General features: G+C 45.9%; 1 protein-coding gene across 6 annotated transcripts in view; it reads left to right on the top strand.

Moving 5' to 3' along the window:
• Window positions 1-1435: 1435 nt before the first annotated feature.
• The window catches only part of LOC101162961 (E3 ubiquitin-protein ligase rnf213-beta), a 43570-nt gene continuing 26769 nt past the window's right edge, over window positions 1436-18236 (top strand). For 5 of the 6 annotated variants that reach the window (XM_020712046.2, XM_020712050.2, XM_020712048.2 and 2 more), the window contains exons 1-25: window positions 1436-1511; window positions 3223-3347; window positions 3426-4057; window positions 4127-4282; window positions 6415-6584; window positions 6665-6936; window positions 7011-7258; window positions 8792-8998; window positions 9070-9283; window positions 9371-9426; window positions 9503-9668; window positions 9747-9890; window positions 9968-10066; window positions 10155-10283; window positions 11319-11481; window positions 11551-11718; window positions 11788-11937; window positions 12015-12640; window positions 13708-13867; window positions 13958-14175; window positions 14973-15116; window positions 15464-15616; window positions 16346-17591; window positions 17741-17925; window positions 18010-18162. In XM_020712046.2, the coding sequence (XP_020567705.1) occupies window positions 3252-3347; window positions 3426-4057; window positions 4127-4282; window positions 6415-6584; window positions 6665-6936; window positions 7011-7258; window positions 8792-8998; window positions 9070-9283; window positions 9371-9426; window positions 9503-9668; window positions 9747-9890; window positions 9968-10066; window positions 10155-10283; window positions 11319-11481; window positions 11551-11718; window positions 11788-11937; window positions 12015-12640; window positions 13708-13867; window positions 13958-14175; window positions 14973-15116; window positions 15464-15616; window positions 16346-17591; window positions 17741-17925; window positions 18010-18162 (5955 nt within the window). In that variant the 5' untranslated portion in view covers window positions 1436-1511; window positions 3223-3251. The remainder of the gene's footprint in view (window positions 1512-3222; window positions 3348-3425; window positions 4058-4126; window positions 4283-6414; window positions 6585-6664; window positions 6937-7010; window positions 7259-8791; window positions 8999-9069; window positions 9284-9370; window positions 9427-9502; window positions 9669-9746; window positions 9891-9967; window positions 10067-10154; window positions 10284-11318; window positions 11482-11550; window positions 11719-11787; window positions 11938-12014; window positions 12641-13707; window positions 13868-13957; window positions 14176-14972; window positions 15117-15463; window positions 15617-16345; window positions 17592-17740; window positions 17926-18009; window positions 18163-18236) is intronic. The other variant, XM_020712047.2, reaches the window with a different exon arrangement.

Below are 18236 nucleotides of genomic sequence, written 5' to 3'. Positions count from 1 at the left end.
ATTAATCTGGAACAAGCTTCCATTAGAATCCAGGAGTATGGTCAGTACTGAAGACACCTGCTCTCTTCCTCAAAGGTGAGAAATGTTCTTCCTCACAGGATCCAGCTGCTGTCTGAGGCCTTGGGAGATCTATACAAAGAGTTCAACTCCCTGAAGGAGCGGCTCACGGAGCTCACAGCCAGATTTGATTATGTGGAGAGCTTTGTGGATGCTACGCGTTCAGGAAGGAAACCACCACCTCCAGGTGCACCACCTAAAGAAGTCCCTGCAAGGCCCCGGGGAAGGAAAAGCAAAGTTCTCGTTCGCAGAATCTTCCGACCTTCTCAGGACTGACCACAACGCATACGTGATCGTTTGCTGCGACATCCAACAGAGGTTTGGTGGCAGATTTCCACCTGGATGCTGATGGCCTCCTTAAGTCGCAGTGACACATGATGAGCAAGTCACTAATGATATTTTAAAATGTTTGGTCTTTTGACAGATGATTCTGCAGTTCCAAATCACTAAACTGGGTGTTTTTATTTTTGTATTTTTGATTGCATCTCTTGGAAGTTGAGAGCTTTTTCCTGCATGTTTCTTTAGAGCTAATCTTCTCCTCCAGATGAATAAAGTTAGAGTAAAGAAGCTGTTTTTCTCTATAAAACATTGATTACAGACCGGTGACATGTTACTAAGGGCACTTTCTCTGATTGTGGATGAATCAGCTGATCACCTGAAGAAGGACGACTCGCACTTTGAGCTGGATTGAAAACGCAGCTCAAGTTTTTTTTAGGAAACTTTATCAACAAATATTACACATACATTATACCAAACAATAACACGCCACACTATGTGCAAAACACAAACCTTTCTCATTTGCCAGGACAATGAACAAAAAAATGTATATATCTAAAAAAAGGCCATAATAATAGCAATATAAAAACAAGTTAAGAAATAAAGGTAAAGGAATCTGTTAAAGTTTTAAAAGTGACCATGTTTCAACTATTCTAACAGCTTTTTGCAGGGTTTACTGTTTGCATACAGAATCATTTCTTTCTGAAAAACATAAAATTCTGGATTTTGATGGCATATTTAGCCATAATTATAAAGTAACTAAATAAAATTTCTCTGCATTGAATCAACCGTGTGTGTAAAATATCCAAAAATAATAAGTTCGTAAAATAATTGAAGGTCTTCACATAAATGCCTTGTTATAAATCTTTCCAAAGTTTCTGATTCGGTCAGAAACGAAACCGAAAACGTCGTTTAGAGTTCATCCGAAAATCATGACTCTAAAGTTTTCAGAAGAAAGTATAAATATGGTGCAAAAAAGCATCAGCTGTCCGTGTTTTTCCTCCGGGTCCACCTTCCACATGGTAAAGCTGATCAAGGAAGGACCGGACGGAAGGGACGTGAAGGAACAGACACGGGGCGGAGGGACATTTGCAGACGGTCCCTAACGCAGACCGGGCGGCTGCTGCGCTGCTGGGCGGGTTCTGGCTGTCCGGACAGCTCGGTTCTGACTGCAACAGGTAGGTCTGCATGCTGCCAGCCTTTCACCGTTTTGGGGGCTTTTATAGGCGAATCATTATCTATATTATGTCAGCTTTAGGTTTCACACCTGATGACGTTTCATGAAAGCGGTTCGGCGTTTCTGATCTCAGTTCTGGTGTCTCCTCTTTTGTAATTTGGACCGGGCTGCAGACAGCCAGCAGTCCGGTCCAGCTCTCACTGTGGGTCTACCTGGAAACAGGCAGGTGACCTCGTTGAGAGGAAGTGGATCTGAAACGTCTTTATGGCTTTTAAAACTGTTTTCCACATTGATTTGAGACGTAAACCATCAATGCCCTCAGACACCATCCCAGGTGTCACGTGGGCCTTTTCAGCAGGAGGGCGTCTGTCAATCAGTGGGTGAGTGGGAGGGGCTTAGACGCTCACCTGTTGGCTGTGTTTGCATCCATTCAATCCAGAATATTTCAGAAACAGCTCAGACGAGCATCTGCTGACTGTTTGTCCACATTTCATCGCCTACAGTAGGGTTGCCACAATCCCACATGACTTTCTTACCCACAATGCTGTGCAGCAAAGAGCCACAACAGTAAAACAGACCCGACCCGCTTTCTGACCTCACAGACAGTCTTTCTGCTGAAAAGGTCATTATAAATATGAAATTAATTGATTTTGGAGCCAAAAAATCTGCTTTGAAATAAGTCAATTTTGAAATCTCAGCCATAGGTTCAAAATCAAGAAATAATAATCAACATTTGTTTTCATTTACCATGAATTGATGACATTAATAATGCTATCGTGGAAAAAGGGGCAAACTATAAAGCATAGTAGATATTTAATTGAACCAAAATTAAAACATTCCTCAATATTCAAATTATTGATTGGTTGTGGAACTTTTTGCAGTTTCATAAGACTTCATTTGAATCTCACCATAGCAGACAGTTTGATTTGATTTGATTTCAAATGGTTTATTTCAAGCAGTCAAATAAAAGTAATGCACAAAAACCACACAATCATCAGTTATACATTCACACAAAAACGTATCAAACTTAGGATAATTAGACATATTAATAAATATTTCTTGAAAGGGAGTGGAAAGAAGAGGACTTCTATAATCCCACCCCTGTTCTACCGTAACCATTTTACTACATAATTTATCAATATCTGGTTCATAACTTCTATCAGACAAAAATTAAGAATCCTGAAACATCAATAAAGCACATGAAAAAGATGAATTACTTATTTATTGTATAAAAATAGACATAACTATTTTAGAAATTAACATAGCACATGCAGATCAGTTATCTAAAATACATGCAGATTATTTTCATTAAAAAATCATGACTATGATTAAAAAATAATACAATATCAGAAAAAAATGACATAACACTGTTTCTGAAATCATCATAGCATATGGAGATCAAGTATCAAAAGTTAAAATATGTGCAGATTATTATTATTCATTAGAATAAATCATGACTTTTTTGGGCAAGGGAAGTGATATAATTAGAGATCAATAACTTCAACCATCCTCAATAATTTTGTTATTATAATTATAAGGTAATGCTGTGAAATACAGTTTGTTGAATTTGTGATTCCTCATTACAGGTTCATTCCCAATAAACGTCTTTAAATCTCCAACCTACATGAATTTACTATTTTGTATCTGGTATGTTTTTTCGTGGATATTTGTGGGAATTATTCCAAACTGTCTTTATTTTCTCGGGTATGCAGCAGCGACTCTCCTGAAGACGTTCTTCTAGATGGAGGGGGGGGCAGGAAGCAGTTGGAGCTCCTCAGGTATAAAATCTGGAGAAACAGAGAACGTTTCCAGCAAAGGACCTCGGAGGAGAACAGAGGTAGACGTCCACCATCTTTGATATTTAGGTTTAGCCGTCAGTAGCTTCTTCTGACAGCCGACCCAATGTTTGTTCCAGCAGCGAGGAGCTGAAAACTCCCCAAGGAAGAAGAGGAGAAGACAAAGGCAAAGAAAGAAAAGGAGGAGCTCTATCGAAAAAGTGGATGGAGAAAAAGAAGATGAAAGCAGAGAGAAAGAGCTGCTGGAGGATAAGGGGAGGACATCCGTCCAGAGTGAGACTGTCGACGTCCAACCTGAAGACAAGCTGCAAACGGAGAAGAGCAACGATGACCAGAAACCTGCTCCAAAGGCGGAAGCTGAGACTCAAACAAGAGGGTTTCATGGCAAAAACAAATCTACTCAGACTCTAGTCGCATCTCAAAAGAACCAGGAAACACAGACCGACTGGACTGAACCGAAGCGGGACGATGCCGGCCAGGACAAGAGCCAAGCTGGCGCCGATAGTCCGGCTAACACTGAATCTACAGAAGAGGAAGCCACACATGGACCTGAGCCGCAGTCCACCGATGCTGCTGACGCTGCGACTCCAGAAAAAGACGGAGCCGTGTCAAAGCCTGAGGAACAGGAGCGTCCTCCCGCTAAAGGCTCAGGCGAGTCGGGAACGGCTCCAACAGAGAAAGAAGCCAAACCGAAGTCGTATGCCCAAGCGGTTTCATCAGAAGATACAGGAAAGACCGATCAAAGGCCCCGGTAAGACCCAACACCTTCACCCCACGCTGGCCCAGCCCCATCCGTTACCGGGAATGTCTGTGTCTGCAGGGATGGAGGTGTGGTGAGAGCGCCTCCCGCCGCCGCCATGTTCGGTGTTCACATCTACGCCGTGCTGGACAAAAAATTCCGGTTCAATCCAGATTGGGACACCCTTGTTCTGTGCTACGATGGAGGATGGTCGCCCCTTCAAATAACATATTTTCAGTGAGTATTCGTACAGTCATTAGGACGTAATTGCAGGTAAACGGGCAGCTGTAATGCAGTGGTACAGCGGGCGACCTCTGATGAGAAAGCAGAAGGTTGGATTCCATGTGCAAAAGTGTCCTGGAGCAAGACACTAAACCCGCATTGCTCCTGGTGGTCATTGGTTGGCGCCAGTGTTCAACAGCAGAGCCGCCATCAGTTTGTGTGCGTGTGTGCATGTGTGTATGTGTGCGTGTGTTCCCCAATTGGAGGAGGAAATGGCAAACCCCCCCCCCAAGAAAAACCTGTGACCAAATAAGCCAAATAAGTTCAACTTTAATACCATATCAAAATCTCAATCATTCCTGCTGCTAGAGACTAGAAAACATGAAATAAAGGATGGTTCACTTTGTAAGAACAATAACATTTAACCCATGTGCAAAAAGAAACACAAAGTTGTGTTCATGGCTGCAATATTTCTGCTTTGTGCTACACATCTGTTCAAAACCAGGCTGCAGGTTTGTTACTGCAACTCTCAGTTTTGAGCCTAGCTCTGTCTGGGCGGCATTACTGTTGTTTTAAGAAAATAAAACTGCCGTTAACAACAATAATTACGTCTTCAAATGTCCCGGTGAGGATCAGGTTCAAACATTAGTCCCTCCCCCCACTTCCCAGCCCTTATCCCACCGGGTGACTCGGGGCCCCCCCTTAGATCCCCCCCAAGGAGGCGCGTCCCACAGTTTGACAACCACTGGATTAATTGGTTCTTTAGAGAATTGTTTGGGTTTTCAGTCTAAACATCTTTATTCAGAAATACGTTTTTTCCAAATCGACACTTGAAAGTCAAATTGTCTCTGCTGTGACTTAAATCGCTGCAAATCCAAAATGTTGCAAGACGTGTAGTTTGTCCCGTACTCATTAGATTACAATGGACGGAATGAAAAATTCAGACAAATTCTTTGTAGGTTTTCTGTTGGCCTTAAAGATGTTTAAAGAAGCTCAAATCAAATCACCGGCTTAAAGGTTTTGACGTGTGAAGCACACGACACTCTTGTGTCGTCGGTAGGGACAGTGCTGAGGCGGAAACACATTTGATGTTGCACTGCATCACTTTTAAATGTTGGAAATATTGGAGATAAATAATATTAATAATAATGGATTAAATTTATCTTCCCTTTTCCAGGCGCTCAAAGCTCTTACAGTGTGTCCATTATTCATTCATACTTGGTGATGGTAACTACTGTTGTAGACTGACAGAGGCGTGGCGGCCAGTTGGCGCCTACGGCCCGCTCTGAACATCACCGGGACATTCATACACATTCACACACTAGACTGGAGGCAGGGAAGGTGAAGTGTCTTGCCCAAGGACAAAACGACGGTTGACTGTGGGGAGCGGGGATCGAACCGCCAATCCTCCAATCATTGGATGACCTGGTCAACCGCCTGAGCCACTGCCGCCCACATTGACATCGACCTGATGTCAGTTCTCAGGATAACTGGACTCACGCTTTGACTCCAGTTGTTAACTGTTAATTTAAAATGTTACCGGATAACTTGGTCTTGAACCAAACGACCGTGGAGTTACACTGAAAAAGCAGTGTGTGTGTGTGTGTGTATGTGTGTGTGATTGTGCGACATCCTGGTGATATGTCCAGGTGAACCCGGCCTTCGCCCAACAGTAGCCAGGCTAGGCTCTGGTGGCCCCGCGACCCCAAAAGGGTAACAGCAGGTTAAGAAAATGTGTTGTAGATGGGTTATTTTGTCTTTTACTGATAGAATGATAAAGATTAATTCACGTAGCTTTCTTGTTTAAGCCCAAATCCAGTCATTTCTGGCTTAATAAACTAAATTAAATTCCAGACCTTCACCTTTGCAAAGCAAACATGCAGGTTTGCAGTCGAAGAGCTCATTTCAAAGTCAAATTGTCTGCAGAGGCTCACATGAAAGACGATGAGGATTTAGACAGGAATTGTTTTTTCATTGGACAAATGTGTAGACGCCTCCCTTTAGAACGGAAGCATGGTTTGGTGTTAACTTTAGTTTGGAACTTGTCGCATAGACACCAATCAGGGGAGAGGCCAGCCCAGAAAAGCTGTTTTTTCTGGAGTGTCATGAAAAACTGCAGTTTAAACACATCTCTTTTATATCTTTAGTGGCATGAAGCAGGAAGGCTATCTGGTTGAAGCAACTCTCTGGGTGGAAGAAAACCAGCTGGAAAGAGGTTTGACATGGAGATATTGGTATGGTGTGAAGCAGAGACAAAAAGAAATTTCTGCTAGTGCTACCAGAGTTCTACACATTCCAAAGAACCCAACTGTGAAAGGTAAATGCTGGCATGTTGTGTGAGCTGCTGCTCCTTTAGATGAGCTCCACCAATCACAGACCTGTTTGTGACGTCTGCAGAGCTTCACCTCTACGAAGGCTTCATCTGCCGGCACGAGGCCAGCCTTTTCAGAGCTGGCCTTCAGGTGGTTGGCCTGGGAAAACCAAAAGGCGTGGAGCTTTCCGATGCCTGGCAGAGATCAGCAAGAGTTCTGCTGAGGAGAATCTTGGAGAAGTGGACTCCGTCAGACAAACGTAGCACAGAAAGCATGTGTGACAGTTTGATGTGTTATGCTGACTGCCTGGGTCAAGAGAGAATTCGTTACCCAGATGGTTCTTCTCCCACACTTAAGGTAAGTTCTGAGAAGTGGGACCTTTTGCAGCCATGGTGCCCCTGCAGAATTCCAACCACTGCTTTGGCCTGCAGGTGTCAGAGCTGGTGTCCGAAAGTTTGATACGGATCTTGAAAAGAGAACCAATGGAGGCACTTCCACAGACCTGCAGGAACACCAGTGGCCTCGTTCTGGGCCTGTCTGTTTTCATGGCCACCAGAAGATGCAACATCGACCTCGGAGTTCAGGGATGGGCCGAACTCTGCCAGCTGGTGACCTCGGACTCCGCGATGGACAAGAAAAACCTGGAGGAGCTGAATGGTCTCTTCAGTCAACCACAATAGTAAGTCTAAAATGAAAAAAGCCGGAGTTGAGGAATCTGACCACAGAAACCCTTTGGTGCATTGGGGATCTTGTGGCTGAAGCGAGAGCTTTCCGAAGTTACTGTACGTTTGAAAAAGAGTTAGCATTTCAGCTTCCCAGATGGCCAAGAGGCTCTGCATCCCCTCAAGACTCCATGTCAGTGGAGTGGAAAGTTGAGTCTGTAGTTCAACCCCCAGCTCTGGTAGAACATCTTCATCCATCCACAGAGATGCTCAGTGCGGTTCGAACCGGTCCGAGCCTGTATCCGGCGGCTCGGTGCTGACGGGCGGCTTTCAATTGTAAATGTGGGCTCAGACATTACACGACTTTATCTTCGTCTCAATGACGCATTTTCAAACCTGCTTCTGCACAGTGGAGTAGTGCAGTGTTTTTTAACCAGTGTGTAGTGGGAAATTGCCCTCATTCACTGATGTAAAAACATTTCCCATCTCCAGGATATCAGCTCTGTGTTCATCCAAACAAACCCTGATAAAACACTGAGAAGTTAGGAATATAAAAGATCATTAAATACTTTTTTCTTTGTGTTTATTTGATTCTATTAAAGACATTTTGATAAGAATGACTGTACCGCGATTTAGCCTCAGCTTTTGCTCTGTTTTTGGAAAAGTCCCGCCCCTTCAACTGTCTCCACCAATCATTCTTTGAGGCTTAATCACACGGCATCAGTCTGACCAATCAGAAGTGGTTAAAGTCTTCACTTCCTTGTTCTGATTCTGCTCATAAAGTCCCTCAGTTCCAACAAAAATACCAGCTAAAGCTCGTCTTTAGTGGTGTAGTTTCCACAGAATCCGGTGTCAGACCGTGGAACAAGTGAACAAAACAATGAAGCTCAGAGACGCTTGTCTGTCTGCGGTCGGCGGATTTTTGCACTACATCTCCCATGATGCATTGGGTTAAAGTGACAGCGTCTTAGCGCACAATGAGTCACAGCTGCAGCTTCCAACTTTTTCTGCCACAATTATCACAAAAATGCATGTGAGATTGTGGAGGGGCTGGAGATCAATACAGACTATGAGTTTCTCCTTTTTCTTTTTTTCTTTTTTTGGATGCTGGTGTGCCGCGGGATTTTTGTCAAGGTTAAAGTGTGCCGTGGCTCAAAAAAGCTTGAAAAACACTGGTGTACTGGTTAGCCCTCTTGCCTCACAGTGAGAAGGTTCAAATCCCAACTGGGACTCTTCTCTGTGGACTTTGCATGTTTCCCTGACAAATTTTCTGTGGCTTCCAAAAACGGGTTAAGCTGTCCCCGACATGATCCGTCAGGTGTGATCATGTGGCCTGGATCACATGACAGCGTGGCAGCCTGCCCAACAGCAGTTGGGATAGGCTCCAGCAACCTCATGACCCTGAAATTGGTCACGCAGGACCGTGAGATGGTCGGAGAGATGCTTCTGCTTGTTGACTCATACTCATGTGCATGCGTGAACTTAAATTGAGCATCGTTTACAGTGTGTTGCTGCTAAGAACCTGTGTTTATGTGGATGCCGTCCTCCAGCACCGTCTTAGGTCTGATGAACCACTGCGCTCAGCTGTTGGTGGTGGAAGTGGTGCTGCTCCTTCCTCTGCTGTTCAAGCTCAGACATCCAGGAGCTGATGCCCAAAAAGTGGGTCCAGCTGTTGAGGAGGGTGACTGGTCGGGACTTGCTGGCTTCGATTTCATGGCGTTCAGAGAAAAAATGCAGTCACACCCAGACAAACGCCGGTGAGCAAAGGAAATCCAGCTGAAAAGTCTTTTCTTGTCATGCTTTTACCACGGTTCCTCTGTCTTTGCAGGGCGCTGCTCCATTTGCTTCGGAAGCATCTGCCTTTACTTGCAGAGATGCCTCTGCTTCAGTTGAGCTGGTCGTCTTTGCTGGCCTTTGAGGATCTTCCTGAGTTTTCAAACTTCTCAGGGATTCCTTCAGAACACCTGATCCAGAGTCTCTTTTATAGGATTCGCAAATCTGCACATGACAGGAATCTGCAGAGATATGAGGAGGCCGCAAAGGTGCCAAGATGCTCCACATGTTCCTCTTTTGTAGACCATTTCAGCCTAATGTGTGTTCTCTGTTATCTTTGTCCCGTCTGCATGCAGCATGCTGACAAATGCCTGACCCACATACTAACAAAAGTAGAGCAGGAGAGAGACAGGTAATGACATCTGAAGCGTCCCTGTGGAGAGGTGGGCTTTGCTCTGTCCTTTCTAACTTCAGCTTTGTGTCTCCAGGCTAAGTGAATCTGGAAACAGTGAGCCGGCTCTCATGAGCAGCATCGGTGTTTTGAGAAACGTGTGCGCGATTGTGCGGCTCGTCCCTCAGTACCGCGCGGTGGTTCAGTCTTACACGCTGGTTGTGAAGTTAGCAGAAATTCTGGAAGCTAAACTGAGGAAGGAGGTAAAGGAAAACGTCTGCTCGGTTTAGCCCGACGTCCTGAATATAAAGCGCATTGATTTAGTCCTTTTTGGGTTTTAGCTCAAAGATGATGTGAAAACTATGAAGCAGAAGCTCCTTGACTGGATTCTGCCTGTGCAGCAGCAGATCAGGGAGTGGAGAGACGAAGTGCTGCGGAAACCACTCCTGACTGCAAGGAGCCTGACTTACCCAAAAGAAATCCAGGTTTGAAATTCCAGCCAACCGCTTTAATTCACCATGAGATGCCGGTCTCCTGTATCTGTAAACCTGTGAATTATCAGATGTGGGATGAACTGCTCAGTGTGGAAAGCTCCTCTGAGGACATTTTAACCCTTTGGAGTCAGAGCCTGGAGAAAGACCTGAGGAAGAGGATAAGTGAGGTCGCTGACTGTTGATTGGTCCATTTATTTTGGTGACAGCAGAGGTCCAGCCCGCACTAACAGACAGAAACGTCTGTTTCCTCTGCAGCTCTCTGAGGTGGACAGAGTCCTGGTCTGCTGCCTGGAGTCATCGCAGTCTGTGATCAGGAGGAGTCACCGTGTGGAGCAGCGCTGCTTTGACGAGCTGGGTCACTCTGCCATCAGGAGCATCTGTCAGGTCTGTGGGGGGGGGGGGGGGGGGGGGGTCCATTCAGAGCTGGCAGGAATGTTCAAATGGGGGGGATCAGAAGAAAAGTCAGCCTGCTTTATAGTAGACTTTCACTCATTTGCTGTGACCCTTTTCGGAGTTTTTACCTTCAGACAAATCAAACTAATTTACAGAAATAAACTTTCCTATTTAAAGAAAAACCTATGTAATAGGTTTAAAGGTTTAAAACCAACGATCTATCATAAGACTGATTTTACTGTTCACAAATAAACCCTCATTTCCTGATTTACTTAAAGGGTCTGTATTATACAAAACCACAGTTTTGAGCTTTTAAATGTATTATTCCTCACTAAAACAACCCGAAGTGGTATATTGATCCACTCATTTCTGAGTATTCCTCTAAAAACCTGCAGTCTGAGCACCAGCCCCTCCCAATCTATGAAAACCAGTGGTTCCTCACATTGTGACATCACAAAGTGAGGAACCAGGAGGAGTCTGTGCTACCAGCCCCGCCCCCAGGCTACCAGACACACCCACTTTTTCCATGGAGCTAGCTAAATGCTTTCATTTTACATGAACAAAATGAACGTCCATCCTTGCAAAAGTTCAGATGTTTGTTTTCGTGGGAGAAACAGAGACACGCCGCTGAGGCAGACTCTAGGATGGTGTCATGAAATGGGCGGCACCCACAAGGAGAGAAAGGCGGAGCCTCAGAGATCAAGTCGTCTTGGAAAAAGCTGAAAATAACTTTTTTTTTTTTAAATCGTTCTTTGGTTTGTCAAAGGTCATTCATGATCATAAATATGGAAAAATAGCATGATATAGAGCCTTATACATAAAGAATAAAAAATGTAGTTCCACCATGCAGGCAACCAACAGTTTTTTAGCGACAACATTTTTTTACGTCAGTATTTGTTAAAATGTTATTTATTGGTAGGAAATGTTGAGTGGCCTTTATAGTTCTGCAGCTTTCTCTTTTCAGAACGGGTCATGTGACTCGTCCAACCTGTACAAAGTTCCGACTGGATGTTTGTCTTTTTATAGGCAGCACAGGAAGCTGACCTGCTGCGAAATCTCTGCTCAAAGGGGGAAATTCCCCAAGGCATGTTGTCCGCTATCATTGTGGAGTCTTCATCCCGGTTCAGAGACCAGATGGTGGCCAAGCTGCTGGAGCCGCAGTCGGCCATGAACTTCCTGCTGTCTAACTGTGAGCGGCTGAAAGCGTTTTTTTACACGTGTTGACTCTTCCTGGTTCATGTTTGCGCCTTTGCCTCAGGGGAGTGGAGGTCTCTGCAGGTAGACGACACGGCCGGACTGGTGGTGCACAGCTGCTTGGAGGCCCTGACGGCTCTGCTGGTGGCGCTTCTCCGAGGAAGCGTGACCCTGGGAGACCTGCAGACCTGCCTGAAGTATCGAGAGCAGTTGAAGAAACTTTACCAGCAATGTATGAGCCTTGATCAGCTTTTTAAAATCCCAAACAATTGATCAATGACCAATGATCATGTTTCTACAGACAAGAAAAACCCAAATTCTGAAAGGGTTCCTGTGGATGTGGAGACTGTTTTAGCTCAGAGAGAGATGGATCTGAACTCCTTCCTGCAGCAGAGGCAGCACATGGACGCACTGATTAAAATGATGGCTAAGATTAAGGAAAGCATTCGAGGTAAGGGGGACTCCAACCAGAAACCTCCTTGTGGTTTCAGTCTTCATGTCTTTTCTTGTGCTGTCTTGCTTCCTCAGCCCCAGACATGGCACCTATCGAGAGGAAGCACACCGCAGACCTCACAGGAGTGAGCCTGAGCAAACTGGTGCTGGTTCAGGCCTTTGGTGCAGATGGAGGCCCAAAGAAGATGCATGCTGCCCCCGTGCTTTGGTACAACCCAAGCCTGAATGTCCTGAGGATGGCCAGTGAGATGCACAAGCTGACGAGCAGCAACCTCATTCTGTCCTCCTGGGTCAAACAATCGGCACGTTGGGCATCAGCACAGCCTCCAGGCTCCACACCTGTGCAGGTGACCCTCGCACACGTCTGTGAGAACGTCTGGAGCCCTCTGCTGACGGACTTCCTGCACCTGGGAGTCGGGATCTCGCAGGCCAACATCTCCTTTAAGCTGCTCGATCAAGTCGTGGTGGACTCTGGCGACCTAGGTGACGGGCGGCTCCTGAACCAGGAGCTGATTCTGATGTCCGGGGCGATGCCTGCAGCTGGAGGAGCTGAGGAGGGCTGGGTGGAGCGGAGGCTGAGGCAGATCCAGGAGTATCGAAAGCTGCGCGAAGCGGCGGCTGCAGCCAGCGCCGTGCTGAGGATCGCAGAGGAAATGAAGCTTTCTGGGAACTTCGCTGCAATCGAGACCCTCCGCCAAATGGTAATGAGCGCGTTCATGACGGACGCAGCTGGGACTGATTTCCTTTGAGGCTTCCTCAGCAAATCATCCAATTCCAAACTCTTCCTATATTCTTGAAGTATTCCAGCTTGTGATCCCCGTCCTGCCTTTTGGGCATTCTGAATAATTGAACTTGAAGAGTATTTTTGCTTTTGCTTTTTTACTGCTTCTGTCATGATTACAGCTGGCAGCTGCTCCCTCCTCCTCCTCCTGGGCAATCACCTGGATCTCAGCTGTTGTCTGTTTGTAATTTGTGTTTGTGTATTTAGGTTCCTGTCCCTGTGGTTTCTGTGTCGCAGTGTCCTGTTTGTTCAGTGTCACTGATGTTTGTTTCCTCGAGTTTTCGAGTAAATCTTTGACTACTCAACGTTTGGCTTTCGAGTCTTTCCTGCATTTGGGTCACTCAGTTACGAGCCGTAACAGCTTCAGCTTATCTTTTCATTTTGGCTTTTTTGTGGCTGAGTCATGTGATCAGATCCTGACCTGAGATCCTGACCTGAGATCCTGACCATGGATGCTCTGCTTTTTTGAGACTGTTCATGCTGTACCTTCACATTCCCTTCAGTTCACGTTTGATTCATTTAGATCGTGCCATGAAACAAGCAGCAGGAAGAAAATGAAACTCAGTGTGTTGATTACAAGTCTATGTAGTCCAGATTTTTATAAACATGCACATTTTGTCTTCAGGGTCCTTCAAATGCAGCGTTGTGGGAAAACCCGTTTCCGTCACATCGTTGTGGACCCGTGTCCTGCTGGCTTTCTGACTTTCCAAACAGATGCTCATTCTGCCTCTCGTTTGGTTGTTTTCTACTTCTCCCATCACCTTTACTTTACAATATTTTCCCATTTTCTGTTTACCTCTCTTGTCTAACTCATTCTTAAAAGGATCTTGCTCTATTCAGGCTCTCCTGTACCACTGCTGTATCCTGTGTCCTCCTGGCTGCTAGAAGCTTCTCAGTTCACATCGTGTGACGTTGGGCCTGAAGGTTCTTCCACAGATGCACAGCCTTTTTCATGGTGTTCTAAGGATTTGCTTTTGCCTCTAACAGGAAGAAGCGTCTTTCAAACAGAGGCCGCTGAGCTCCCTCACTGATGACCTGCTCTGTGCCGGGCAGCAGCTCGCCTTCGTCACCAGGCAGCACACATCCTGTCTGGAGGAGTTTCTGAGGAGCCAAACTCTGACCCGCTGGGTCCAAGAGAACCTCAGAAGTGAGACGGCTGCATTCAAATACAGTTGTTCCTTTTCCAGAGGCTTTAGGTCACGGTTCTTACTGTTGAACCTTTTGGCCCTGTCAACAGATATGAGTGACGTGAAGGTCTATGTTGATCTTGCTTCCATTTCTGCCGGAGAGAACGACCGGGAAATCGACCAGGTGGCCTGCTTCCATGACGCCGTGATGGGCTATGCTCCATTGCTTTACTCGCTCTCCCCTAAAGCTGGATTTGAGGAGTTCATGAAGTGTGCTCAGCTGGTGTGGGACGCCCACAGCCGGGACGAAAAGCTTCCTGACAAACTGGTATGAACCTGTAAAGGCCCTGCCTCTGTTGAGTCATTCAAAGGTCTCTCAACTGGGAGACTTTAGGTCCGTAAGAGAATAAAAGCTGGAATACACTCACTGGCCTCTTTATCGGGTACACCTGAATCAGCCAATCACATGGCAGCAACTCAATGCATTTACGTAGACATGGTCCAGATGATCTGCTGCAGTTCTAACCAGCATCAGAACGGAGTAGAAAGATGATTGAAGGGACTTTGAACCATGGTTGTTGGTGCCAGACGGGCTGGTCTGAGGATTTCAGAAACTGCTGATGTACTGGGATTTTCACCCACAACCATCTCTCGGGTTTACAGAGAATGGTCTGAAAAAGAGAAAATATCCAGAGAGCAGCAGTTCTGTGGGCAGAAATGTCTTGTTGATGCCAGAGGTCAGAGGTCAGACTGGTTCCAGCTGATAGAAAGACAACAGGAACTCCTCTCAGGGGTATTTACAGCAGTAGCATACAAATAAGTTATTTAAAAGTCATGCAATGTGACTTCCAGACATAGAGGATGGACGCGCAGCTAAGATGAAAATAACAGACCCCTCCATGATTTCTAAGCGGGAGAACTTACAAAACCACAGCGCGGTTCAAATACTTTTTTACCCCTAACTGTATGGACCAAAAAATCTGAGGAATGTTCCCAGTACCTCGTTGAATGGATGACACCGAGGATAAAGGGGGTCCATCCCGGTACCAGCAAGGTGGACCTAATAAAGTGTCCGGTGCGTGTTTGGTTCAGAGGAAGAATGAAACATCCTGGTTTGTTTTCCAGAGAGAGTCAACTCGCTTACTGAACTGGCTGAAAGCCCTGAAGGAGACTCATGGCTCTGTGGAGCAGTCCTCGCTCTCGCTTGCTTCCTCCATCAATGAGTGCGGAGTTTATTCAGTTGGATGGTCTGAAAGGAACACGGAAAGGGTGAGTGGACAGTCTTGAGATGAAAACCTTTGGGCTATTCCTTTTTTCTTCATGTTTTCTCACTTCTAGATACCAGATTCCTTTTTTTAAAGAGATCATTAGCTGTTTTCCCAAAAACAATTGGTCCTAAACCTGTACTAGACTGAAAATAGACTAAAAAACAGCCTGTTTTAAAAAGAAATCACACACAAAAACTGTGCTGATGACCACATTAAAAAAATGCTTTTAAAGCCTTAAAAAGTTGCTAAAGCCATTTTGCACAATAGCGTATTCTTCATCCACTTTAAAGTCAAAATGTTTAATATCTGATGAAGAAGAATGAGCCTTTGACCTGTTTCCCCTTTTAGAGATGCCTGCAGAACATGGTGCAGGTGACGGTGAACAGGGGCAGAGAGGAGAAGAGCTACAAGCACGAGGATCTGCTGGAGCTCCAGAACAAGCTCATGCTCATGTCCTCCAAGGGAGAACATGGAAGAGAACAAGTTACCAGGTTTACTGAGGTCAGAGGCCTTTTGCCTTTAATATGTGCAAACTCCTAACTCAGTCTGACTCACATTTGGGTTTGCCCTTTAGATTATATTGCCCTCATCTCAGTTTAGAAGGAGGAGTAGTACACAGAAATAATGCATAAACTGAAGTTTTGACAGTTTTGAAATGAGTGAAGCTAATTCAAAAGTGAACCTGCGCACCAGGGTTCCCTCACTCCTGCTTGCTCCTCCGCCGGTGAGAAAATCCCTCCTGTTTCTGTCTCGCTGAAACTGCAGCCGGTGCAGACTGCAACACTTATGCAGCCAGTATCGTGGCACCACCATCTGACTGAATATTTGATGGAAAAATTAAAGACTTGTAAAGCAAAACATAAGTTCTCGTCTGTCTGAAGAAACCAGAACCAATGTAGCTTTTTCTCTGAAAAGATGCTTTCTTGAACTGTGATTCTTCCCTCGTCTGGTTCTTATAAGACAGGTTTTAGTTTGTTTAAAACCTGAAAGTTTCTCCTTTCATGTTGGTGGAAAATGAAACCAGTGATTTTATTATGACGGTGGCGTCAAAGTCATGACAGAGTTAAAAACATGACATAAAAAGCTTAAAGCGTGGATGTGGCGATATGACCGGAGCCGTAGCTGAACCTGCTCATCTGACTCATCAGATATTTCATTCATTTTATGGACTGTTTGAAGTGGTCTGTGGAATAATGTTTGGCATCTTGTCCACCCCATGATGCACTGCAGGTCTTTGAAGGAGTTCAGAGAGTGGGGGCCATCCTTCTTCAGATGCAAACATCTGGGAACATGCTGTTCTGGGACTGGCATGCCCGGGCCTTCTGCTGCGCACAGCAGCAGCAGCCTTGCATCAGGATCACCTTCTCATCCCTGGGGGGTGAGCAGATGGAGTACCACGGCGAGGTGTCACAGCAGCTGCAGCAGCTGGCTGAACTGATGGACTTCTGCCACAAAGAATGGCTGGACTTCATCGGTGAGATGCGCTCCAGCTTCAGCGTGCTGAACTACTACACCACGGAGCAGATGGTGTACCTGTGCCGGTGGATTCACAGGGTTTGTCTGACGCAGGCGTCAGCTCCGCAGCAGCTCTGGAACCTACTGGTTCCCGTAAAGTCTCAGTGCACGCTGAACGAAATCAGAGCTGCTTATGCCAGCGCGGCCAGTTTGACCTCAAAGGACAAAGAACAGCAGCAGGGAGGGTCTGACACCGAAGAGAAGGACTGTGGATCCCCAGGCAGGGAGGGGGAGGAGGCTCATGATTTAATGGAGTTCTCTTCAGATGATGAAGATGCTGTGAAATGGGACGTCGACCTCACAGACAAGATCAGAGGCAGAAACCAATGGAAGCAACTACAGAGAGACAAGTCAAAACACCTGCGGGAGTGCCTGGACATCAGGACTCTAGCCCGCGTCCTCGCATGCCTTTCGGAAACAAATCAGATGCACATGATCAGAAATCTTCCCAGACAAATCCAGGAAGGGAAGCCCAACCTTGTGCTTTGTCCAGATGCGGAGGTTTTTACCACCACACTGTCCTTTTACATGGAGAGTCCAGAGCAGCCGCTGCCATCTGCAGACGAAGTTTTGGTGTGCACAGACAAGACCACTCGAGAAGAAGTGGAAGTCTTTCTCCGTCGAGTCTTCAGCCATAACTGGCAGAAGATCTACGCCCTGGTTAATCCTGGGCTGCTGGGATATGATGTCAGTGAGGCCTTAGTGGAGACGTATGAGGGTCTTGAGAGGAGCGCCAGCTCGCATTTTCGGTTGATAGTTGTGAGTCCTGTCGCTCACCAACACAAATGTGTGCCGTCCTACTTCAGCAACAACAAAATTCAGGCAGGTGAGAGTATCAGAGAAGAGGTTGCCAGGAAGTATCTCTGCCACCACTTCAGACAGAACACATCAATCCCGGTGGCATCCATCTCCCCGGACCAGCTCTCCATCTGGATGGTTTCATCGGCGCGGCCTGCAGTCGGTAAGGTTTCCCTTTTGCTGGGAGAAAATGCTGCTGTGTGTTCTGTCCTGAGTCAAAGCTTTTTAGTAATACACTGCTATTGACTGTTTTTTAAATCTATACTCGTCAAAAGTTATAGCATGAAACAAGAAGGCATGCTTTTTTTCCAGGGAAATCCCTTTTTGTGGATCGTTTGTTTGAAAAGTTCCAACAGAAATATCCAAGAGCAAAACACATCAGGATCCAACTGATCCAGCCGTGTGTGGACACCGATTCACTGACGAAGAGTCTAACAGAGAGACTGTGTGCCCTGAGAGAGCACGACCCCGTTCTTCTTCACATAGACACAGCTGCAGTAAGTAGGCTGGCGTTTGTGCCGCTGCACTGATGGCTCTGTCGTTCGTGGCCTTTGAGAACCCGACTGACTTCTTTGTTTCAGGTTCGCTCTGGACTGGAGGAGCTCCTGTTTCGTTTGTTGGTCCTGGGCTGTTTAAGTGACGGCCATGGGACTTTGTGGAGAAGAAATGGAGCTCAGCTGATAACTGTGGAGGTCCTGAAACCAAACTCAGCTCCTCAAAAACAGCCTAGAGAGGTAGCACAGTCGTTTTTTGGGAATAGATGCTGTTTCTCATTAGAAAACTGCTTGTAACTTACCCCAAAATGATT

Source organism: Oryzias latipes, chromosome 19, assembly GCF_002234675.1.
Source record: "Oryzias latipes chromosome 19, ASM223467v1".
Taxonomy (NCBI): Eukaryota; Metazoa; Chordata; class Actinopteri; order Beloniformes; family Adrianichthyidae; genus Oryzias; species Oryzias latipes.
Note: the sequence above shows the minus strand (reverse complement) of the source record. Positions and strands in the feature narration are given on the sequence as shown.